The sequence below is a fragment of the Cydia splendana genome, chromosome 14 (genome assembly GCF_910591565.1).
Source record: "Cydia splendana chromosome 14, ilCydSple1.2, whole genome shotgun sequence".
NCBI classification, from domain to species: domain Eukaryota; kingdom Metazoa; phylum Arthropoda; class Insecta; order Lepidoptera; family Tortricidae; genus Cydia; species Cydia splendana.
Genome location: NC_085973.1, coordinates 4,342,734 through 4,369,485, shown reverse-complemented (window position 1 = coordinate 4,369,485; position 26,752 = coordinate 4,342,734). Strand labels below are relative to the sequence as shown.

Genomic DNA, 26,752 nt, shown 5'->3' with positions numbered 1-26,752 from the left:
GAGGCAGAGTATTCTCGCGCACTTGATAAACTAGTCCGCGCTGCGCATCAGAAACATAAGGAACAGAAACACGAGTAAGATACAGATAGTCTATAGATTACTTGGTAGGCCACTAGCCAGGTTATATGGGCGTCGCAGCAGAACTACACGACTATTGCCGGAGACGAGCGGAACTAGAGGCTGAGTATTCCCGCGCACTTGACAAGCTAGTCCGCGCCGCGCATCAGAAGCATAAGGAACAGAAACACAAGTAAGATACAGATAGTCTATAGGTTACTTGGTAGGCCACTAGCCAGTTTATATATTGGCGTCGCAGCAGAACTACACGACTATTGCCGGAGACGAGCGGAACTAGAGGCAAAGTGTTCCCGCGCACGTGACAAACTAGTCCGCGCCGCGCATCAGAAGCATAAGGAACAGAAACACAAGTAGATATACTTATGGATAGTGATGATGATCCTTGATCCTTCCGGCCGATTTCGACCACTTCGACTCCTAGCTAGCTCGGCGCTCGTGCGCCCGAAGATGGCTGACGTAGCCGATCTTCGAAGTGAACTTCCGCGCACATTGAGGGCACGTGAGGACACCAGCCACGTAGTGATAATGGATGTGATTTTTTTTATATACATATAGTAGCTACAGCAAAGCTGGTATTTACAAGGGTGTCGCAGCGGAGTTAAACGACTACTGCCGTAGTAGGTAAGACGGAATGCCCGGAATCAAAGCAGTGTATTTTCAAGCACTTGAGAAAGAAAAAGTAAGTCCGTATTTACATAGATGATAATATCATACCTGTAGGTTATTGGACAGACTGCTGGTATTAGAAGTGCGACGCAGCGGGACTACAATATAATTGTCGAATTCAAGGGAGAGAAATAATGATTTCTACAATGGTCAACTTCTTTTCGCAGATATGCCTAATTCAACTCGCAGTAAGGTTCCGTTCCTTCTTAAATGCTGTAGGATAAAACAAGCCAAGAACTTCAAATGGTCATCTGCAATCTTTCATATCATATCATATCATATCATTTATTCAGTAATGGTCATACATTGTCATTTATATATACAATTCACTTAATGAACTAAGGATAATATAGAATTAACTAAAAAAATTACATGTCAATTTGCATAATAAAAGACGGAATGTTCATATTTTTATATAAGTAAAAAATAAATAAATGTCAGGTCTCATTGCTCTCGGTAATAAACTCATTTAGGGAGTAATAGGCCTTCCGAACCAATAAACATTTTAAGCGTGATTAAAAACCCGAAATGGTGTTCATGTTATTAATGTCACATGGGATGTTATTGTAAATTTTAGTGCCAACTACTTTTCTAACTTTCCTTTTCTAACTTGTATCCTTCTTTTCCAGACGCGAGCAATGGTCGCTAACCGGCGCCTACGCGTGTTGGCAGGCTGCGCTGGACAGCACGCGCTCGCTGTCCAAAGACCATGCGACGTTGGCCGCGTTATACGGAGGGCAACTGGCTTCAAGGTTACAGAGGGCGGCTGACGACGCGCTGAGGTTACACAGGAAATGCCGGGACATAGGTGAGTGTTTCTGCAGCAAACATCTTGTATATATTGCTTACCACTCTTACCAGAGACATCTGTAAGGTCTTCGCTGGACGCCCTGAACTGCTACTGAACGCAACGTAAGACGTTCACTGAATATCTAGACCCAAAGAAAGATGATTGAAGATTTGCTACCGTGCTTCATGATTTTTCAGAGGTTTTAAGTTAAGTAATTAATAAAGGTGCTTTGCTGATAGAGAGAGAGACCTTAACAATAGACATATTGTTTTCCATCCTGCAGCAGTTAAAATCTACAGCATTCATTTGATTTCAATTTCGTCAAATAACTTCTAATACCTAAATCCGACTCCTAATAATCACTCCAAATACGGAACACCAGAACCTTGGCATATTTTGCTCAACTATGTTTTTTCCAGTATTGGAGCGCCATGAAGAAGTAGGCGCAGCCTTAGCCGACGCGGCAGCCGCGGGGAAGGCGCAAGCGGCAGCGGCCGCAGAATGGCGCGCCGCGGCAGCCAAGCTGAGACACGCCCATGACCAGAAGACTCGGTTGGCTGCCGCCGACCCTCCTAGGGTTAAGAAGCTGAAGGCTTTGGATAAAGAGCTAGAGAAGGTTAGTAAATGTTTTAGAGAAGCGAAATCGCCTATCTTAAGGCGGGATTCCACCAGTGTGCCTGTGCGGCACAAGCATTTTTGTACTGAATATGCTTGTGCCGCACAGTGCCGCATACTGGTGGAATCCTGCCTTTAGGTGACTTTGTCGTCGTATGGTGCGCCTCTGCAGCCAAGCTGAGACATGCCCATGACCAGAAGACACGACTGGCTGCCGCTGACCCTCCTAGGGTTAAGGAGCTGAGGCTTTGCATAAAGAGCTAGAGAAGGTTAGTTGCATTCTGTAACACAGTTCTGAAGAGGAATATTGTAGGTTAATGACTTCTGGAGACGATAGCTGACTTCATAGTAGCCTAACAAGGCCAAACCGGCAGCAGCATCGGTGCGGGCCTGGACCGTTACAGCGTGACTCATCCATAAACCATAATCTGATCAGCCAAAAAAGTATGAAATATCCAATTCTTGTTTCTCGATGACGGACATAGTATCGTCAGGTGACAAGCAAAACTCACTAATTACCACCACAAGTTCATAGCCATAGTGAACCATATTAGTACTAAAAGTCACCTGACGGTATGTTGTTGAAGGTTTACTTATTCACCTTGCAAACTTTGGCTAAACGTAAAATAAACAATTATTTATTAAAATGACCCAGTTGTCTAATCATTGTAATTGTTACAGCGACGCGGCCGGCACAGCGAGGCCCGCGCTAAGGCCCTGCGCGCACGCGCGGACTACGTATTGAGTCTGGAAGCCGCGAACGCGACTCTACAGCGTTACTACCTTGACGACATCCCAGATATCATGCTTGTGAGTTACAGTGAAGTCGATTACATTTTTTCATTGGTTTTCTGTTCTGTTCTTTAGGTAACAAAGAAGTTGTTGTTAAAACAAGCTGTCCTCTAGGGTAATGTTTATTTTTATTTAAGCTTTATTGCACGATATAAAATTGTACAAATGGCGGACTTAATGCCTCAAGGCATTTTCTGCCAGTCCACCATTGGGTCAAACAGAAACTTGTAGTTAGTTCAAGTGTAATGTTGTGTGTATTAAAATCATCTGTTAAAGATGGACCTAAAGCTTAGTTAAGGGTCTCAAGTCTAACAGTTTGACCCTGAACCGATGCTACAAACAGGGGCGTATTTTGAAATTTGGCGCCCCGGGCCAATATACGTTTCGCCGCCCCAGAAGTCAAGGAAGAAAAACAAAATGCAATCGGCCCGGGGGCGGCATATGCCGCTACAAACCTAAAAGCAAGTAATCTATAGAAACGACTGGATGATGGTCTTATAGAGCTTTCAATACGAGTAGTAGAGAAAGCACTATTATCGTTTGCCCTTGTCAAACGGACTCCCAGGTTCCGTTTAAAATAATTACTCAAATCGGCAAATAGCTCTTCGCTTCGACAGTAATGTAAGCTGGTATACTATTTATCCCCAGTGCATGGAAGTTGGTTTCGAAGCCGTTGTCGGCCGCTGCGTGCGCACCGCCGCCGAGGCCGAGGCCGCCCGAGCAGCGGCCTTGTGCGCGGCCGCCGGCGCGCTGCGGGGTGCGGCCTCGGCTTTGGATTCTTTGAAGGACCGACAAAAGACGCTGGACGCTCACGCGCCGACTTTTGCGTTGCCACGGCCACTGCCTTATCAAGGGACACCTCCTGATGAACAAGTAAGTAGTGTTGTACATTTATTTAATAACAATTTTAAAACATAATGAAAACACTTAAATTAAAAACTTATAAATAAAAAAAATACCTAAGTCGTAGTCTCTCGGTAGGGTGCCCAGAAGGCTGGCCGCATTGCCCCGCTGGATGGCAATGCTGATCCGCTGGGCAAAATATTGGCTAACCCTCTGATCACCAGAACCCTCTATGAGGTGCTTTGACAGCTCCTCATAGAGACGACGCGGGCTAGGTCCCCACGGCCCCAGGGTTTCCACACCAAACGCCGCAAATATGTAGCTACTACCTAGTGTGACATATTTGCGGCGCTTGAGGCTTTCGGTCGAGGATGCGGCCGCACCAGCGTCCACTTTGGTGCCTGGAATATGGGACGACGCCAGGGTATCTACGCACGTAGCGTCCCAGACAAGTGACCGGCCGATACTCCAAGGCGTCAGCGTCATCGCCAGATCGCCAGACCCTCGGCAGATCGTTGTGTTGTTGACTATCTCATTCTATATTTCTCTCATCTTTGCGTAGTCAATAGCAATGCAGAATCGTGTTTACATGCGAGGTTATATGACCAACGACAGCATCGCGACTGTTCGATACTCGCTGAGAATTGCTCCGAAAAGTCGCTGTGTGCTACCTTCCAAACACTCTTCTTTTATTTTCCCTGACAATAATGATAGATGTTAAACCTTACTGGCGCAGTCATTAGGATCCTCAGTTGTTCACCTCCACGCAAAATTAACCTTAATAACCATAAAAATCTCTTCCAGGACCAAGAAATGCGTGAGCTAGTAAACGGGGCAGCAGAAGAACAGGACGCAGCGGCGGCAGCGGTGGCAGCAGAGCTCGCGCAAAGGTTGCAGCAACTCGAGAGCGGTGCGAGGGCTCTAAGGGCTGAATGTAGAGAGAGCGCCAAGACTCTTGACGCGGCTGAAGCTGAACTTGTTAAACAGGTATGTTTAAAACTATTGGCTGTATGTCGAGATCTTTAGGCAATCTTCTCCAAAAGTATTGGGCTTTAAAAATTTATCAGGAGGTTGTTTGCAATTTTGATCACAAGATGACAAGGCAGACGGGGAGCATGAGTACGAGTATGTTACCAATACGTAAGACAACACAAGAGTATGATCTTCAGGCAAGTGTTGGGAAAGTGACGAAATTCTAGATACGGCTGAACACACTATCAAAGTCGATTTTCAGTTAGATTTTGTAACTTTTATTGAATAAAAACTTATAACTGTCGTTCGTGAAATGAGGAGTGAACGCGACTCGAGACAGTCGAGACTGCTGTGCAATGCCTCGTGTGAGGCACATGTATAAAAAGTTTATACATGTGGTAATTTCCTTCCTAGGCGGCTTGTTCTGTAAGTGCCTACTAGAGTACGTACGGCTAACGGCTAGGTCGGCTAGTATTACAATAGGCTTGTGTTTCAGATGGAAGGCAGCGCGGCGCAGTGGGAGACGGCGCGGCTGTTCGGGCCGGACGCGCCCGCGCCGCCGCCGCCCGACGACCAGGAGGGGCCGAGGAAGGAGCAGGAGGACTACTATCTCGCGGTTAGTCTTTGGAGTTCAGTAGGCTGTACGGAGCGTTCAGCTTCTGTTCGTCTGTGTAAACGCAACGGCCTACGTTTAGATATATTCACCGCTTGATACTCTTGACAGTCACTATATTATGTCCATAATCACAGGAAAGATCTTTAGATAAGTACTGTTTAAAGGAAATGCAATCGGATCCAAAAGGTTGATATGCAGCATGGTGTCCAAGTTTTTATACTCTTCTTCCTCGCGTTATCCCGGAATTTTGTCACGGCTAATGGGGGCGTGGAGTCCGTTTGACAAGTAATCCCAAGAATTGACGTAGGCACTAGTTTTTACGAAAGCGACTGCCATCTGACCTTCCAACCCAGAGGGGAAACTAGGGCTTATATAAATAGTCACTATGTTTTCCTTCACCGAAAAGCAATTGGTAAATATCTCCATTTTTTTATACTAAAATAATTAAATTCTATATGACTGTATTTTCTTTATTGTGTAACGCATCAAAACCGATGACGGTGACCTCAGCAATTATATAGTCCATATTACTATATAATGAAATTATATGTTTAGCGGCACATAATTAAAGGGTCGGTACGGGACGGGTCGCTAAGATAATCATGTGATTTTATAACAAGTTAATTTTCTCGTGAATTTGAGTACCGAGTGGGGAATAGTTTAAACCTGACACGTGCATATGTGTGCGCGAAATAGGTTTGTTTCGTCTTAAGTCATTAAGGCCAACTTGTACCATCCTAGTAACCCGGGGTTAAGCGGTTAAACCGTTAACCCGGTGTCAAATTGTAGCGGGAACCATGGTAACTTCAGGTTTAACCGGTCGGGGTAGTGGAATGGTGCAAGGGGCGCTAAGTGGACTTATCACTGACTACTTACTCAACTGAGAGTTTATTGTTTTGATGAATACAGAAGTTCCGGTCGTACGTGTCTTCTGCGGGGCGGCTGGCGCGGCTGGAGAGCAAGGCGGGCTGCATGCGCGCGCGCCTCGTGCGCCTGGCGCCCGCGCCGCCCGCCTCGCCGCCGTCACCCCCGAGGCGCGCCGCCGCCAGGCTGCGCCGAGGGCAGTTCGCCGCGCCGCTCGACGACCATCTCGCGGCCGCCAGGGCGGACTTGCCGAGGGTGCTGACGTCGTGTGTGCGGGTCATATCCAGCTACGGTGAGTGTTCTCCTAACCCGAGCTTATCTGTGTATGTGTATCGAGCTGAGAAAAGTACAGTTCCCTGCGCCTTTAGGCCATAGGTACTGTCTGTGTATTTCTGTACACCTCTCGCCTCCCCGCCCTCACCCCTGCGCCGCGGCAAGGTTACGGAGAGGACAGTTCGCTGCGCCGTTACACGCTCAGCTAGCGGCCGCTAGGTTGAATTTTAGATAATTTTCAAGAGATCATTTTATAACCCCTTTGCATTTTTATAACCATTTACTCTGAAATCCACCAATAAATATCTGCCAAGTGCCAATGGTAAAGCTATGATAGTAATAAACTATCTTTATTAGGTACATTAATTAAAGAGATTAGATATCTCTAGCAATTGTATATCATATCTTAGGGTGGTATTCCACCTGTCCAATTTCTTAGTCCAATATCATTGCGTGTCACTCTCTCATTAAGCAAAATGTGAGACGAGTTACACATTAGACAAAGAAATTGGATAACTGGAATACTACCCTCAGATATTTTACACCGAATACACAGTTCAAGCTACATTAGATAATTACAATAACTGTTTTGTTTCCAGGTCTGCGACACCAAGGCATCTTCCGCGTGTCAGGGTCTCAAGTGGAAATGCAAGCTTTACGCGCGGCCTTCGAGAGGGGGGAGGACCCACTGGCACATGTGAGAGACGCCTCCGATATCAACTCTGTGAGTATCTAATCACCTTAACCGTTTGAACGCCAAACGGCGCATCCATTTGCCGTGCCACTGACGCCACAGGGGTAAAATTTAGTTTTGTGAATAAATAATGTCAACCTAAAAGTGGGGTGTTTTGAAGTGAAAACTTCTTTAGCGGCGCTGGGCACTTTTTGAGGTGGGGAAAAAATGATAAACTCGAGACAGCGTAAGGCGATCACGTGATCGTAAGGTTTAGTTGGCCACTCATTTAGATGGCATTTACATCAATAAAGAAAAACTCAATGACATTACATGAAAAAGGTTCTAATCTTGTACGGGTTGAAATACGAGGATCTCACAGTTACATTTTAACTTTATATCACTCAAATATAATTCAATAAAGCTACATCTTGATGTAATCGCTAATATAAGTGAACTCTAGTACCTACTGGTGAATAAAACTTAAAATATCATGACCAAATATATTTTCTCAAAAATGGACGGCAAAGTCGACTTTGCCGTTTAAAAAATAGGTCGCGAAGCGCGTAGTTTATGGTCAGTCAAAAATTAAAAAGTTAAAAACATTGCAGTCTCGATTTTGGGACTGCAATGTTGCATACAAATTCCATTATTTGTCGTGTTCCAAACTTTTTAAAAGTTAAAATGGCCATATCAAATGAAGGCACAGGCCCATTAAACAGCCAAACAGATAATTAGTACCGCGACTATTTAGCTGTCTCAAATAGGTTGACGTATTTTCGGCAGAAAAATACACTTCTATTTTTTTATTAAAAAAATAAAAAGGCGGCATAGCTAATTTTTTCAATTGTTTCTACTTTTTTCTGTGAAAATATATACGTAAGAACGTTGCTTTTGTAAAATATTTCTATGATATTTATATTTCTTGCACCATTTTTGAGAAAAGCACTATATATGACTCGGCTGGAAGGCTACTTGCTGGCTTCGGATTCAATTAAACGGACTCCCAAGGTCGTCCGTTTAAAACGAATCCTCAGCCTGCAAGTAGCTACTTCCGAGCCTCGACAATAATGTACTTTTAGATGCGAGGTTTGCAAGGTAACTTTACAATTTCTATTTGAATTTTAAACAATTAACGCTACAAATTTGAATTTCGAATTTTAAACAAGTTCACTGACCAGCAATTTCGGAACTAAAGTTTTTCAATAGAAAGGAGGATGGATCAATTATACATAGTGCTGCAGACATTTTGGACTAGTCATTGAGTTTTCACTTCTGTCGGCACTCCCGGAGTGCAACCCGTTGTTTTTTTTAGTAGATTTTCGTCAAAAAACGATCGACGTCAAATGCCGTCTTTGGCGTTTTTGTTACGATTTTGCGTGTCACGCACGTCGGGCTACGCCAGCTGCTGACGTCAATTGCCGTCTGCGGCGTAATGTTTGAACTATACCACTCGATGCCATTTTTAATGATGACCTAGCCTAAACTGCAATGTTGATCTAGTATTTTCTCGGGCAAGAAACGCAACCGGTGATGTAAATCAAGCGTGGATAAGAAAGATGCATTTGTATTAGAGTCTGTGCGGAAAAAGAAAAATCGTAGTTTATATTGGTTCCCATACATTCCACGACTCTTCTCTTTCCGCACAGACTCTATTTGTTGATCTGTGAAAGACAAAACATCCATAAAAATCGCTCATCGCTACTCATTGATCAGAGCAGATCAATTCTTCATCATCATCATAACTTAAGAGCTTTGCTCTTGTCGGTGGAGTAATCGCCAATCATTTATTTCTTGTGCCAGTCTTTTAATTTCCTCATACACCGCATTATTTTTTATTTGGCTGAGATAATTAATTCTAGGTCTCCCTTCTTCTCTTGTCTTTTCAATCCTGCCTTCCAGGATGTTTAGGAAAAAGTTATCATGCCGTATAAGGTGTCCTAACATCATGCCTCTCCTATTTCTTATTCATTTAATAAGCATCGCTTTTCTCCTATCATACTCAGGACCTCTTCATTCGTCTTCCGTTCAGTCCAGCTAATCCTCTCTCAAGGTCAATTCTTATTTGTAGAATTCTTAATTGTAGAAGTATCACTATCAATACCCGGAGACTAACCTACCTATTCTTTCCAGGTGTGTGGCCTCCTAAAGCTATACCTCCGTGAGCTCCGTCCACCGCTTCTACCGCCACAACTACAAGAACGTTTACTACGTTTAGCCGCTTTACCTAGCGATGCGGATTTCGTACGGCGAATGAGAGAACTGTTAGCGACGTTGCCAGCTTCCTCTGTGCTTGTGTTGCGGTATCTGCTGGCGTTCTTGGCACAGTGAGTCTTATTTTTATGTTATTAAGGTTTAAATTAGTTTACTAAGTTATTACCGAGCGACGTGGACTTTGTACGGCGAATGAGAGAACTGTTAGCGACGTTGCCAGCATCTTCTGTGCTTGTGTTGCGGTATCTACTGGCGTTCTTGGCACAGTGAGTCTTATTACTATGTTATTAAGGTTTAGATTATCTAAGTTATTGCTCCTTCTAGCCGCTTTACCGAGCGATGCGGATTTTGTACGGCGAATGAGAGAACTGTTAGCGACGTTGCCAGCTTCTTCTGTGCTTGTGTTGCGGTATCTGCTGGCGTTCTTGGCACAGTGAGTCTTATTTTTATGTTATTAAGGTTTAAATTAGTTTTCTCAAAAATGGACGGCAAAGTCGAAATTGCCGTTTAAAAAATAGGTTGCGAAGCGCGTAGTTTATGGTCAGTCAAAAATTAAAAAGTTAAAAACATTGCAGTCTCGATTTTGGGACTGCAATGTTGCATACAAATTCCATTATTTGTCGAGTTCCAAACTTTTTAAAAGTTGAAATGGCCATATCAAATGAAGGCACAGGCCCATTAAACAGCCAAACAGATGATTAGTACCGCGACTATTTAGCTGTCTCAAATAGGTTGGCGTATTTTCGGCAGAAAAATACACTTCTATTTTTTTATTAAAAAAATAAAAAGGCGGCAAAGCTAATTTTTTCAATTGTTTCTACTTTTTTCTGTGAAAATATATACGTAAGAAAGTTGCTTTTGTAAAATATTTCTATGATATTTATATTTCTTGCACCATTTTTGAGAAAAGCACTATATATGACTCGGCTGGAAGGCTACTTGCTGGCTTCGGATTCAATTAAACGGACTCCCAAGGTCGTCCGTTTAAAACGAATCCTCAGCCTGCAAGTAGCTACTTCCGAGCCTCGACAATAATGTACTATTACTACAGTAAAGGGCCATAAAGTTTGCACATCGGAATTTCGGCTTCGTAGAGCGTTGTCTCTTTCATTCTCGTTGCCTCCAATATTCTCTTTCTAAATACCGATGTGCAAACTTTATGGCCCTTTACTGTAAGTTATTACCGAGCGACGTGGACTTTGTACGGCGAATGAGAGAACTGTTAGCGACGTTGCCAGCTTCTTCTGTGCTTGTGTTGCGGTATCTGCTGGCGTTCTTGGCACAGTGAGTCTTATAGCTATGTTATTAGGGTACAGATTGGTTTTGAAGGTTATCGCTGAAGCTAGCTGCACTTTCCTGTCAAGTTATACTCAAAAGTTGCGTCTACACATATGTTACGTTCTCAATCAAAAGGCTCTTTGTCGCTCACCATAAAGACAAAATATGCTTGTATCTTTATACGAATAACCTCTCAGATCGTCCTTATGGCAAGCGACAATGTAGTATATACCTTTTGATTGAGAACGTCACATATAGTCACTTTAAAGCCAAAAGATTCGCTTCGCCTCCTGTGTTGTCACTACTGACCAGGATTTCAGATCTGTCAAGTCGAATAAAAATCATTTATAGGAAAGCTTACTTGACTATAGTTGAATCATCGAGAGCGTGGAATTGCATATGTAGTAGTATTGTTTGTTTACAGGCATTCTATATTTGAATTTTCTATTTTCTTGTACTATCAGCATACAACCACTACAAATGCAATTCCATCTTCTCGATAATTCAACTATACCTACCGTTAGGTTAGATATGTCCTATAAATAACCTCTGTTTTTGTATCAGTTTAACAGAATACAGCGAGTACAACATGATGGATGCGTGGAACTTAGCCATCTGCGTGGGTCCCACGCTCCTAGCGGCATGGGGCGAGGGTGGTGCACAGCTCGCGGCTCAGAATCTCGTCAACGAGCTAGTCAAGAGGACTATTATACACCACGCCGCCATCTTTCCTCAGGACATCGCGCCGCATGCGCTGTATAAGCGACCCAGGTGGGTGTATACTATGTGACCCATGTGGGACCTACGTGTGAGACGAGGCTGGGGGAAAGAAGAAAACTTATCCAATCTCATACATCGCGTCTAAACTCTAAAATGCCTTTACTATAATTGCATACAGGTTTTATGCAAGTGACAGCGGCTATAAGCAAGCGTAATTTTAATTTTAAGTCGGAAATTGCGGTGGGATGGCAGTTGGTACGCACAAAATTAAAATGAAAACAAATCAAATGGCACTATCTACGACTATTACGACTCACGCGTACTCTATAAATATAGTAAAATCAAACTGTCAATATTACTCGGCTGTTTATTAATGTCCCACTCCAAATCTCACCTGACAATAGTAACTGGGGTTTTCGTACAAACACATACCCAAAATATAGAGTACCGTAAAACGGGGTGAGTAGGTTTCGCGGGGAGCTATGGGTTATGAATGGGGAGAGAAGGATTGAGAGGGGGTGAGGTGGGTTTTTAAGGCTACTGCTACAAAAATAATTTATTCCAATTTAAAATGGAGCTATACTAATATTCATAATAAAAAAAATCGATCCAACAATCTTCCAAAATCACCTTTGTATGAAAAACCCTCTCACCCCAAATACGAGGCACTACGGGGTGAGGTGGGTTTTCCTCTTTATCGACAAAGTTATGAAATGGAACTACCCAAAATAAAATACAAACATCCGAACCACTTATTATATACACCATTCAGTTTTCACATGTAAAAATAAATTTTTATCGAGGTTTGAAAGTCAAATTTCACCCAACTCACCCCATTTTACGGTACTGTTAATATTCTGATTTCACTGTACTTGACTGTGTTATATCCTTGCAATCACACCTTTTTATTTTTCTTTCTAATTTGTTTTTATGAAATCACGATGTTGTCTTTATTTCATTAAAATACGTTTTTCACAGTGAAGAGAACGAGACGGTAGCAGAGGAAGGCGAGAGCGCGGCCGGCTCAGACGACGTGGACGCGGCGGAGGAGCCCGACGTCAACGACGACCTGTCGTTGTACGACGACGACGACGATAACGACGACGGTGCGTATCGTAACAAAGCACGATCAGGCCAGTCAATACCTCAAGTATCAGCAGCAAAAATAGCTAGAGTCAGACCAAAAAGTCTGCAGCGATTTTGAAAGCCCACGCAGTGCGAGTGTTATTTATACGTCAAAATTTCAGAAGTTTGACGTTTAAAATAACACTTGCACTGGGTGGGCTATCAAAATCGCTGCACAATTTTCTTGGTCTAACTCTATACTCTGTATCTTTAGGTATTTAAATAAATGTAAACATATTCTACCCTCAAATGGCTCCTTAAGCCAGTTGAGGGTAGATGAAAACATTAATTAGGTTAAGGTGGATGTGTAGGGCTGTCCTGCCGACTAGCCACCAAAAGATGGCGTGATTGTGCACAAATTGCGGATTATCACTATTTCTTTCAAAACCCAAACAATTTTCTAAGATGTGTTAATATTGGCGCAAACAATAAAAAATATTACGTCTAAATCGAAATATATTCCACTCAACAGTGTCTCATTTCATCAAAATCTGACAAAACTGCAAAATATTGCAATTTCATGCATTCACACACACTACCATATCCCCCAGTGTCAGTCTTGTGACCATTAAGCCAAAACAGACTAGAGGTCGCTAGTACAGAAGATGGCTTTTCTGATTACTCTCATTAGCTAACTAGGGACAAAAGTGTAAACTAGATGGCGCGGTGTAAGAGATGAATTTTTTTGCAAGATTAATTTAAGGTAAAGGCGCATCCAGACGAACTGAATTTAGCACCAGAATGGGCGGATTGTCTATGGTCACGGACGGTATATTCTGTAAGGCATCGACAGACCTTGCTACAAATACCGGAATGGAACGGAAATCACATGCAATTATCGGTGAGGTATATAGAGGTCCATACAATAAATTCGTGACCGTATGCAGACCTTTATTATTCTTTTTTGCTCGACGCTGCCTTCGACTGCCATACATTTGTTATACTACCTACATAAGCAATACCCACATTATATGCACGTAGCGTACGTTTCGTGGCTCCTGGCCGAGGCGTTAGCTTGGTCCGATTTTAAGCTACCTACATTCCAAATTGTAAATTTCAAAGGTCACGATTACATACTTTCTACAATGTTTGTTTTCACACCGCAATGAATGATGAGTGTTTCCAAATGGTCCAAAAGAGCTTTTTCCAAAAAAAAAATAGACCTGAGTCTCACAGACCCTATATATTATAATAATTTGTTTATCTAGTTCTTCCAGCTCAAAATCACTGGCATATTCAATCCTGATAGTAAAAAAATCCTCTAAATATTTGTGGCTTTCCATTACAAATGGGTCCTTATACTTCAAGTGCAATAAGGTCCTTTCCAACTGAAATTCTTATAAAAAGGTTCTTATTGCACATGAAACATAAGGACCATTGCATTGTCTGAATGGAAAGCCACATTTGTATGGAAATTGTAGATTCCACTAAGTAGGTACGTCAAACCATGAAGTTATATTGTTTAAACTGGAGCGAGTTGTCAGTTTTTTTGCCATACTAATTTGAACCTTATCACCGAGACAGAATGTTGTTCGTACCAGACTAGAGAAAACGGTCCACATGAGATAGAAAAACCTGAGCCCTGTGTCTCACTCGCACATGTTGCCAATGTTAAAAAGATACCATTGTGATAGAAATTATATCAATATACTACTGAAATTCATTACCTTCTTATACTATTTTAGTGCTATATTCTAATTACAGTTCTGATATCTTTTAAGTAATTTGTTAATTATTATGATGTTAATATTATTAACTGATTAAGCCAAGCATGTGCGCAACAAAAAAAACAGTAAATTGAATATGGTAGAAATTGTAGTAACTTTGAATATTAATTGGTATCCCCAACTTGATGACGATTAGGGTCACCATGATGTCGGTACGATTTGGATCGGTCTTACAAAATTGTTATTTCCTACTTAATGTAAAAATAACTTTACCTAAATAGTATACTAATAAATAAATAAAGATATACTTATTTTGGCATGTTTAATTATTCGGTTCACGTAATGAGAGCTACATAATTGCCAAAAATAAATCCGAAGTCCTTACATTACAGATTGGACATTACAGACTCATATTTTTATACATAGTATTTAATTACTGGAACGTTAATTCTAACTATTTATATATATGTAATCGATTCTATATAGGTTGGGCCGACATTTCCGTCAGTATACAAAAGCGGCAAATTTGAAAATGTTGTTTCAATTACAGATCTACGATGACGCTAACGCTTAAAGAATAGCTAAAGTATGCAAAAGGGAAGTCATCACGTATATGAACACACCATGAGTATGATATTGATAGTGATAGGTATTTTGTTAAATTATGAATTATGAAGAGCATAAATAGTGTAGAATGCCGGTTTACACAGTTAAATGTAAGTTTTTATTTCGTCGTGTGCTAATATTATATCATTTTAGTCAATAATCAAGATAATTTCGTGTAAAAACATAAATTGTTACGCTACGCTAGGGCTTCACAAAATGACTAGTATCGATAACCAGTGGGCATAGTAATAATATAAATTTATTTGCGTTGCAAGTGTTGAAAGTAGGAATTAAATTCGCAACGAGTGGTGATAAATTAAAACACGACCGAAGGCAGCGTTTTTAATCGATACGATTTGCGAATTACCAAGTACAACTACAACGTTTTACCCGACCCTGGATATTTGTCTCGCTCTCTCTTATAGCTGTCTTTGATAGAAATAGAAAATATTTATTTGGCGTACAAAAACATACCTACATTACGGTAAGTACACCATAAAGTTAACAATACAGTAAACATACACCAAATAGGATGCCGCTCAGCATAAGCAGTGTCTGTAAGACACTACGCTGGTTTTCACCCAATACGTACGATGGACGTATGGCGGACCACCTTCCTCACAATAAACCACGATCGCATTGATCGCGATCCAATACGCCCATCCCATCTGTAACAGCTTTTATAACGACTAAAAGCTTTATAACGACTAAATTAAGTAAGGTTGTGTGAAGCGTTTTACAGAAGAGAAAAAAACTATATCCATCTCTTTTCTGGGGCAATTATACTAGCATAGGGTAAATACAGTATGATTCTCTCTGATTATGCACGAATGAGAAAAGATCCTGGCCAAACTATACATTCCATCTTATGCTAATATCCCACATTCATATGACTTATGGTCACCCTAATTAGAAAGAGATGGAGGGCTCAGGTTTGACCTCTCATGTGGACACACTTTTTGGCCAGTGTACACTATCCAGTTTACTCTCTACGTCCGTGCGTCAAACACGTACAAGTGAAGTACTAAAACGTGACGTAATGGAACGGACATCTCGGGACATTTTTTTAAGTGGTAGTACGGAATGCTGACGGTGTAGAATGAGCCCAAAAATGTGCATGGACACAAAGTTAAATTTCAATGCAGAACTGAAATATTCATGTTTTAGTTTAGGGGAAAGTACCTACCTAACCTAATGCAAGCTTTAAAGCTACTATTCCATCCGCTTACCGAGCGCGTCGAATGGGATGACCGCTTGGGCTAACCAGTATGGTCGTATTTTCCGATTATTCACAGTTCTTAGATCTCTAGAGGGTTCAGCCAAGATGCCAATCATTTGCGACAGAGAGACGTCAGAGTTTCGTTCGCTATGGCGCAAACGATTGATATCTTGGCTAGGCACTCAGTTCACACTACGTTGGACAGCGGTGAGAGAAACTCAATTCCCTAGTACTCGCCCGATATTTGTTTTACTCTGCCTGCTTATTAATTAACGATTGATCCGACTTTCCTTCTTCAAAGAATAAGTATTTCAAGTTAATTACTAAAGTGATACAAAAAGCTTAATATCACTAATAGATATTAGATTAGAAGTACTTATACATGCAGAGTGTAGTCTAGTCGACAAGTTCAAAATGGTGAAAAATAGAGATACTACTAAAAATACGTGTGATACCTGGATTCGGATGATGTATAGAAAAATGTATTCGAAGCGTTTATTAGAACACAAAAAAAATCAAAAGTTATAGACATAAAAGGCGGAAAAGAGAAGATACCGTCAACCGGGATGAATAGGGATGATAGGGGTGATAGGGAAGGTCTTCTAATAAGACCGCGTTTTCGCGTAGCAGCACGGGATATGGTAGCTGCTCTCACTGACCCAAGAAGAAAATCCACCCTGTATGTATACCTTTTCGTTGCCTGACCTAATATTAAGTAAGTTTCAATAATTGGTCAATGCACAAATTTATAATTCTTACGTGCTATTTAGTAGCTACTTCATAATACCGCATGAGTTTGTGCCGCACCATAACGATAGTACCTTGTAGTCGACCGGGGTACCACATTACGATATTATATAATAATAGTAGACAGTATTAACAGATTCTGCCCCATGTTCCGGCCCTGCCCAACCTTACGTGTAGCAGAGGAAGAAAGTTGGAAAGGGGCAGAATCTGTGAATACTGTCTACTATAATATAATAATGTGATACTCCGCTCGACCGCAATGGTATAATGGTTATATATTTTTTGATTCATATATATTTTATATAATTGTCACAAGATTTAAAAGAATTTTGGGTAATTCTTAACAGGAAATGAGTTCTGTGTCGAAACTTCGTAACAATTGTCATGTTTCTTGTGACAATTGTCATTAGCTTCGCCAAATAAGTACCTACCTACTTATTTATTGTATAATAGTATGCTGACTAGGTATTTTTTTACACTTAAATTTCATAGTTTTTTTTAATATTTACTTATCTTGAAAAAATTAAAAACTTCGTAATGTTGATTGATCAAGTGCGGGCTAAGCGTATTCAGTGCACTCCGCGAGCTCTTGAGATTTGCCTCAAAAATGGCGTGAATGGCCGCTAAGACCGAAATACTTGTTTTTAAATAATTATGTCATGCGTCGCCTGTTTGGGTTTGGATATGTATATGTAGGGCACATACTGACTGATACCATGGACAATATTGTATGTATGGCCATGGGACAAAACGGAAACGTACACATGCATTAGGGTATTTAGAGCCAGTAGACAGTATCATAACAACCGGTGTAGTGGTAGTGGTTACGAAGAAATTAACTAATTACGATTTTTTACTTTGGAGCAGCCTGTATGTGTTAGTAGCTCCTGAGGTAACCTTCTTCGACCTTTCTGATTATCTTTCTTATTTATGACACTAATAAGATTCTGACTTTTAATAAACGTCATTATTGCCGCACATTTTCGAACAAATTGTTAAAAGCACTGCCAAGGATTAATACAATACAGGGTATATTGTTTCAAATAAATAAATCATTCATTATACATACCACATGCTACAAAGTATATTTCAGAGTTTTTCAGGGCGAAACATTATTCCATACTTTATTCATTTTAGGCCCTGGGTAATGTTTAAGTAATCATAACTATTACAACACAGTAAACTAAAGAAAATAAAAGTATTTTCTTATTGTACTATTAAATTAAAAAAAAAAACAACATATGATTTTACCAAATTTGAGTATATTTACAAATAGGTACTTATTTTTTTCATTTTCACTGGTTCTGTTGTGGCCAGGTGATATTTAGGAGTTCACTCCCGTAGGCAGGATATCGGTAGCGGATGTTTGTGTTTGATGATCAGCTAAAAAGGATCAAAATAGATAATATTAACTAATAAGGAATGAGGATAATAAATTTTAAGAAAATCTAGTTGAGACTGGAATAGTTTTAAAGTTACTTAAAATGAAATTACTATACTTAAGTTTTTATATTATTTACAATTAATAAGCTTATTTATTTATTTAATAACATTTATACAACTTTATAACAAAACACTAAAACTTATATAAAAAAAAAAACAATTAATTAAATTTGCCCTGTTACTATGTATGTTAGTTAGTGTATCTAGGTCAAATCTTGAAAGCTAAATTTAGGCTTACGGCTCGATTCGGAAAATGAATTAGATTTCTACTAGACTTCAACAAGTTACAATACGGATAATTTAAAGATATTTGTAAGGTAGATATGTCAAAGGTCATTGGGCGTTTTGTTCGGACATATGACCCACAGCGTACACAAACGAAATAGGGCTAGGTATGTAGGTAAATGTATCTGCTACCCACTGGTATGAGTCGCATTCTTGCAAGACATGGGAGAATTGAGAAAAAAATAAAAATCATTTCTCATCATTATAGCATTTTTGCAATGAATTAAGAGCCAACAGGAGTGGTCATTCCTCCATACAAACGTAGTCCTCGTTTTCCTCCGTGGTTTTTGAAGCTAGAGCAATGATTTTTTCAACACAGATTAATATTGTCAATATCTGTGTCGGACCGTTTTGCTTTTTTTGATATTTTTGTTTTTTAAGGCGCTACAGCCCTTCAAAAACGGCCAAAATGGCCTAATAGACTATGCCGCAATGAGAGGCGTGGTATTCAAAACTGATATCAATTAGCCAAAAAAGCAAAACGGTCCGACACAGATAATTTCATAATCATTTAGATTTCCAAATTTGGTTACGATTGGTTAAGTTTTGGGGGAGGAAAAAGAGGACTACGAAACCTCGATTTTTGTCATTTTTACGCAGGATTTTTCGCCTCAGCTGCAGTTGTCCCTATCGCAGTAATTTTAGGGGCGGAGTCAAGTTTCTAAATACGTACACAGCCAGAAAAGTGATGGGCAATAGTCGACATTTAATGTCGATAATCTAGTGATGTAAGAAGTTATCGATAAACCGTCTTGTGTGAAAATATCTAGATCCTAAGATACAAGGGGTTTTGGGTTGAGAGTAGGGAACACATTTTTGTAGTTATGATATACAATCTATTATGAACTTTTTGATTCTAATATTTCAAATTAGAAATCAAAATCAAAAATATTTTATTGCATGGTTAAAATGGGTTAACAAAATTTTTAGGTACCTACAGGCACGCTTCGTAATTGTCGAGCAATTTAGGGTCCTAGCTGAATTGGTTGTTCCATACTTACTCGTGCTCTATGGAATGTCCAATTTAGCTAGAACCCTAAATGGCTCAACAATCACGGAGCGTGACAGTACAAATGATTCATGTTCTGTATATCCTGCCCTACAATGGCGTTAATATTTGGTTGTCATGTCTATACTTCGTTTTTAAGCATTATTGAAAAAAAAAAATTCTCTGAAACATTACTAACTTTAATAAACGTAAAGTATCATAATTTCACATTTTTGATCGTTTTTTACAAAAAAATCTAATAAAAATATGATAAACCCTAATTGCGGAACCAGTTCCGGAATTCCGGAATTGGACTCCAATATCGAAAATCAGTTCCGGAATTGGAAACCATCCGATATTGCAAGCCCTAGTCAGGATCGTAGCAAGTGGAAATCCGTGGTCTCTGCCTACCCCTCCGGGAAATAGGCGTGATTGTATGTATGTATGTATGTATGTATTAATCATATACTTTTTTATATTCTTTTGCTTTCATAAGTAATATAAACTAATTTTTGAAAGCGTTTTTCAATAATTATTAATAAAAAGACACGTCATGATTGTTTACCTTCTTTCTAATGCTAAAAAATAACGAACTATAATAACCGGGCCTTATTTGGTACAGAACCTTGATTTGATAGGTACATCGGATATTCTGGGCCCCTGAGTTTGTTACGTAAAGGACAAAATGGTGACATGTGGTTAGAGCTGATACTGTTAAACTAGTGGTTCTGTGCGCTAAGTATAAAAAATAAGCTTCAGCGAACTCATTAAGCCTAGAAAAAACCCTACACCCTACTGCCACTTAAGTCAGTCTTGAGTCTTTGAATCAATTTCCGTAGTAGTACTACTACTACTAAGGTACTAGGAGGTAATAAGGCCTATAGTAGGTATAATAAGGCCTACCTGAAAAATAATGTTCTTACAACAGTGTAACCGTGTTAGTTATTTGAGTAACATATATGTAAAGTGATACAATTAAAAGCTAACAGCAAACCAGTACATAAATTATATCTTATGTACTTCTTATGAATTACACTCTTATAAAGGTTTCGGCTAATTACGCTTAATTACTTGAATAAAGGTAGATGAATTGCGTGCGGTCCAATAGGTAACCACAACTCACGGAGTCCAAAACAATAAGCTGATCAGCAAAGTCAAGTAAACAAAGCCAAGTCACAGTAGTAGAAAGATTATCGAGTTCCGTAAACGTAAGCCGGGTCAAAAAATTCAATCGCAACACAGTAAGTAATAAGTGAACGCCTCGTGGCAGTAACGCACGAAAAATAACATTGCAAATTGTCGGCAATGAGGCGCGCGCGGGTGCAAGCGTACGCATCTGTGTGCGTGCATTAAGTACACACACAAATACAGTCTCTCACGCCCCGTCAGAGCGACGGGTATATTCAGCTTGAAATCTCAAAATTGACTTTTAGCTCAGCTCCCGTTTCGTCTTAAGTCAGAACTATTGGAATTATTTCAAATATACTTTGAATAGCTGCTGTTAGATTACGTTGCTGTTGTTATATTGTTTAATATCAATAGGAACAAAAATAAAATCCAGTTCTAAATAAACAATATTTTTATTCTGCTTGATCAAAATCAATTGTTAATTCGTCTAAAAAGGCAGCAGCAGGCGCGTCAATCACTTCTTGATGCCTGGCCCATGATAAAAAATAGACTACGCTTGCAGCATGTGCACAGCTTCCGACGGTTAAGGCGGAGTATGTCACTTTCTTAAGAGGGCACTTTCGAGTTAGGTCACGTTCTAAGGACGTCACTTTCTGAGGACGTCACATTCTGAGTTCGTCACTTTCTGAGGTCGTCACATTCTGAGCACGTCACTTTCTGAGAACGCCACTTTTCGTGGGCGTTACTTTCTGAGTACGTCACTTTTTTATACTAAGATTTAAGCGTATACTTACACGAACAATGGATACCAGCAATCAGCTGTACGGCATACGGCCGCTTTTATGTATGACATATACAGGTTGTTTTTTCAGTCGCCATTGAAGGAAAATATGAATCTATAGAGGATAACGGGCGTCTGAATCCAAACGGCAACGACAGTTTCCTGTTATCGTCTATAGATTCGTATTTCCCTTCAATGGTCACTGAAAAAACATTCTGTATGTCATACATAAAAGTGGCCTTATACCGTACCGCTAATATAATTTCTGGTATCCATTGTTCGTGCAGGCGCACGGTGCACGTGCATGCTAAAAAAGTGACGTACTCAGAAAGTGACGAACTCCGAATGTGACGTCTTCAGAAAGTGGCGTTCTCAGAAAGTGACGTACTCAGAATGTGACGACCACAGAAAGTGACAAACCCAGAATGTGACGTCCTCAGACAGTGACGTCCTCAGAAAGTGACCTAGCTCGAAAGTGACCTCGTAAGAAAGTGACATACTCCGCCTAAACCCTTCCGACGGTAGTGCGATGGCCTTGTATACACGAGCAGTAATAGTTTTGAATACTATTTCTTCCAATAACAACACACAACACTAAGGGCCAGTTGCACCAACCACATTTGACAGACTGATCAACGTCAGCCGGCGCGCCCCGGCGCCTTACTATGAAACTTTCCATACATCAAAAATTAGCGAACTCTTTAACGGTACGAACAGTTTGGTGCAACTGACCCTAACACTATCTCGTACACATACTGTTGAATAACTTTTTTCTGCCGGTTGATACATAAAAAAAATTACATATTTAAAAAAGTGAGATTAAATTCTCTATTTTAAAACTAGTTTGGTCTCTGTACGGGAAAGTTCATAAAGCGGGTCAAAAACGCCCAATGACCTTTGACGTTTCCGCGATTCTGGAGGTCCTCTTGAACGATTTCGACAAGTTATGACTTAGATATCCAAGTCACATCTAGTCGATATCTAATGTAGATCTAGTTGATCTCTAAATCGTTGCAAGATCTTGTGATTATCTCGAAATCCGAATAGGCCTGTTACTTCCCGATTTCCGATTGAGCTGAAATTTTACATTCATATGTAACTTGGAGGTTATTCCCACTAGTTACCACCATGTTGTTACCACCATCGAACTTTCCGTTTTGGTTTCTTGTGAACAATATGATAAATAATTATTAAAGCGGCAGCTGCACGACGACGTACGTCCATGGTTCCTGAGTACAAACTGGTCGATCGTCGGATTGCTTGCCGCGCGCGGCTGCCGCGCTATAATTCAAGATGGTGCCAAAAATGGCTCGCGAGCCAAAATACAGATTTGCCGCGGTCGAACAATGCTTGCGCGGCCGCCGCGCGATATCGAGACGCGGCTTAAGAAAAAGTGACCAAGGCCTCCAGTGCCCCGGGGTGGAATCGAACCAGCGTCCTCTGCTAGGTCACGGCGGCAAGGGCGAATTTTTCTATGTACAGTCGACGTCTTTGATATGTTTACATTTTTCGGTTTATTACAAGGGAGTAAGGTGCAAACATGTAAACATATCTTTGACGTCGACTGTATGTACATATTATTATATATTTTAATGTTTGTTATTACCTATTTTAATTTGTTTGACATGCCTAGAATTAATTTGTTATTTTAGAATAAGAATTGCTGTGCCCTTACAGGGTCCATGTCACTGTACTCGAAATTGTATTGTAACACCTTTATGTAGCAACATGGAAATGCAATACACAATAAACAATGATGATCGGCCTAGCCTAGTCAAAAAGAATCTGAAGTAGATATGCATGATGCAGTTTGCAGGACAGGACCAGGTGCAAAAAAATATAAAGAATTAAATACGAATGTCACACATCGTGACAAACCATAAACGTTTATCGATTATATTATATATTCCTATACATATTTATACTCGCGCACGAAGGGTTCCGTACCATTAGGCCGCCGCCCCACTGCTGCGCACGCTATGTACACGACCCACGTTCCTATTAGGAGATCCCACATATATGGTCGACCTTCACCAACCTGTCTGACGGATGAAACTATGAAAATATGAAAGAAAATATGTTCCAGAACAAATAAGGGGTCATCCATTAATTACATCACACGTTTAGGAGGAGGGAGTGGGTCAAGAAAATGTGACATGTTGTGACAAGGGGGAGGAGTCACAAACTTTGTGACGTCACTTTAACTTCATCAGTAACCGAAAATTTATTTAAATTATTTTATACGCCAATATACATTTAAATAACAAGTCTTAGAAACGATAATCGTTTTTATTCGTTTAATTTTATTTCTTAATCAGTTTTGGGTTATAAAATTATTAATATTTCTTTTGTCAAAAATATGTTGATAAAATATTAAATAAATATTTGCCGATTTCGTTGATGTGACGTCACACCAGGGGGGAGGGGTTTGCCAAATGTGACCAAGTGTGACAAGGAGGGGGGGAGGGGTAAAAAAACCTAGAAATTCGTGTGACGTAATTAATGGATGACCCGTAAATAGGGTTGCCTAAAGAAATATGGTCAAGGCTATTTTTAATAAACTTTTGAAAAAAAATTTTTTTTCGTCAAATTTCACCGATTTGTCTGACGAACGAAATAAGTTTCAATGGAAAGTATACAACTTGTACAACATAAATAAACTAGGTTGCCTATCTTTTTCCGGTCACTATTATGTGGTTGCCGTGTTTAAAGAGGTGATTTTATATCGATAATTGCACTCATCTATCTGACGCTTGAATTATACATCAAAATGATGGCAATTTTATTGCAAATACAATGGTATAGGGTTGCCTGCGAAAATCCGGTCACAAATAAGGGTTGCCAGGATTTTAAATAAAATAAGAAGGGAAGACTTTATCGATAACTCATAAACGGCTTAACTGATCAAGTTTGTTTTAATTTTATTTGAATGAGTTTTTTAGGCACTATTTTCATGATTTTTTTCATATTTTTTGTTTATATATATTATATTGTTTGCATATTTATCCAACGACATGTCACACTATGGGATTGAAGCGAAAAAAATGGATACATACATTTTTTTATTTTTCTTCGGTTGATACCTATGTTGTGATATGTCATTTGATATGAATTTTAAAATGAATAAGGTTCTTCAAAAAATTTTTTTTGCTAAAGTGAATATTTTTGGAAATAATCGCTTCGAAAGAAACAAAATGTATGTGAGGATTTTTTTTTTCGTTTCAACCCTATGGTGTGGGGTGTCGTTGGATAGGTCTTCCAAAATTAATAGGGGTTTTGGAAGAACATTTTTTGATTAAGTGAATATTTTCGGAAATAATCGCTTTGAAAGAAACAAAATGTGTGTGACAATTTTTTTATCGTTTCAAACTTATAGTGTGGGGTGTCGTTGGATAGACCATTCAAAATAAATAGGGGTATATAAACAACATTTTTTGATAAAGTGAATCATTTCGGAAACAATCGTTTAGAAAGAAAAAAAATGGCTTTTCCTTCTAACTTTTGAACCATTGGTCCAAAAAATATGAAAAAAATCATGAAAATAGTGCCTAAAGAAATCATTCAAATAAAATTAAAACAAACTTGCTTAGTTAAGCCGTTTATGAGTTATCGCTAAAAGTCCTTCCTTCTTATTTTATTTAAAAGCCTTATTATTTCCGAAAATATTCACTTAATCAAAAAATGTTCTTCCAAAACCCCTATTAATTTTGGAAGACCTATCCAACGACACCCCACACCATAGGGTTGAAACGAAAAAAAAAATCCTCACATACATTTTGTTTCTTTCGAAGCGATTATTTCCAAAAATATTCACTTTAGCAAAAAAAAATTTTTGAAGAACCTTATTCATTTTAAAATTCATATCAAATGACATATCACAACATAGGTATCAACCGAAGAAAAATAAAAAAATGTATGTATCCATTTTTTTCGCTTCAATCCCATAGTGTGACATGTCGTTGGATAAATATGCAAACAATATAATATATATAAACAAAAAATATGAAAAAAATCATGAAAATAGTGCCTAAAGAACTCATTCAAATAAAATTAAAACAAACTTGCTTAGTTAAGCCGTTTATGAGTTATCGCTAAAAGTCCTTCCTTCTTATTTTATTTAAAAGCCTGGCAACCCTTATTTTTGACCGGATTTTTGCAGGCAACCCTATACCATTCTATTTGCAATAAAATTACCATCATTTTGATGTATAATTCAAGCTTCAGACAGATGAGTGCAATTATCGATATAAAATCACCTCTTTAAACACGGCAACCACATAATAGTGATCGGAAAAAGATAGGCAACCTAGTTGATTTATGTTGTACAAGTTGTATACTTTCCATTGAAACTTATCTCGATCGTCAGACAAATCGGTGAAATTTGACGAAAAAATGTTTTTTCAAAAATTTATTAAAAATAGCCATGACCATATTTCTTTAGGCAACCCTATTTATTTATGTTCTGGAACATATTTTCTTTCATAAAATATAAGTTTCATCCATCAGACGTATTGGTGAAGGTCGACCATATATGTGGGATCTTAGACCATATACAAAATTTCGTGGGCTTGCCCACGGTTTGTATTAAAACGTGGGCCGTGGATGTAGCGTGCGCAGAAGTGGGGCGCCGGCCTTAAGCAAAAAACGGAAAAAGAATCACGTTTGTTGTATGGGACCCACTTAAGTATTTATTATATTCTGTTTTTAGTATTTGTTGTTATAACGGCAACAGAAATACCCGGAATGGTGGTGTGGTCTGGCCTAGTGGGTAGTGACCCTGCCTATGAAGCCGATGGTCCCGGGTTCGAATCCTGGTAAGGGCATTTATTTGTATGATGATACAGATATTTGTTCCTGAGTCATGGTTGTTTTCTACGTATTTAAGTATTTATATATTATATATATCGTTGTCTGAGTAGGTACCCACAACACAAGCCTTCTTGAGCTTACCGTGGGGCTTAGTCAATTTGTGTAAAAATGTCCTATAAATGTCCTATAATATTAAATACATAATTTGTATGAAAATTTCAACTGTCGGACGACAACGGAAGACGGACGGACGATCAAACGGACAGCGGAGTCTTAGTCTTCGCCGTATTCCTTGAAAGGGGTTATTCTATGGGTCATTTGCAATGATTTAAGTCCAGTCAACCAGGGGTCAAAACTCATTGGTTTTCAAGTTATATGAGTTTTTAGTTTTTTGTTTACAAAACCCGCCTTTCGACTAAAAAGTGGTAATTGTGAAAAAACTACTCAAATTTGGACGTAAAAAAACATTCACCTAATAGCCAATAAACTACTGATTACGTGAAATAAAAAAAGATTGCCAAAACTTTCCAAAATTTTCAAAAAAAAAGGATTTGAAGTCA

At 39.5% G+C, this 26,752-nt stretch overlaps 1 protein-coding gene across 1 annotated transcript in view; it reads left to right on the top strand.

Moving 5' to 3' along the window:
• The window catches only part of LOC134797080 (SLIT-ROBO Rho GTPase-activating protein 3-like), a 110,541-nt gene that overhangs the window by 72,680 nt on the left and 11,109 nt on the right, over positions 1-26,752 (top strand). Inside the window, exons 3-13 of the mRNA XM_063769304.1 lie at positions 1,374-1,552; positions 1,954-2,150; positions 2,831-2,959; positions 3,590-3,814; positions 4,589-4,771; positions 5,253-5,372; positions 6,282-6,528; positions 7,109-7,233; positions 9,316-9,509; positions 11,239-11,445; positions 12,373-12,500. Of these exons, the coding sequence (XP_063625374.1) occupies positions 1,374-1,552; positions 1,954-2,150; positions 2,831-2,959; positions 3,590-3,814; positions 4,589-4,771; positions 5,253-5,372; positions 6,282-6,528; positions 7,109-7,233; positions 9,316-9,509; positions 11,239-11,445; positions 12,373-12,500 (1,934 nt within the window). The remainder of the gene's footprint in view (positions 1-1,373; positions 1,553-1,953; positions 2,151-2,830; positions 2,960-3,589; positions 3,815-4,588; positions 4,772-5,252; positions 5,373-6,281; positions 6,529-7,108; positions 7,234-9,315; positions 9,510-11,238; positions 11,446-12,372; positions 12,501-26,752) is intronic.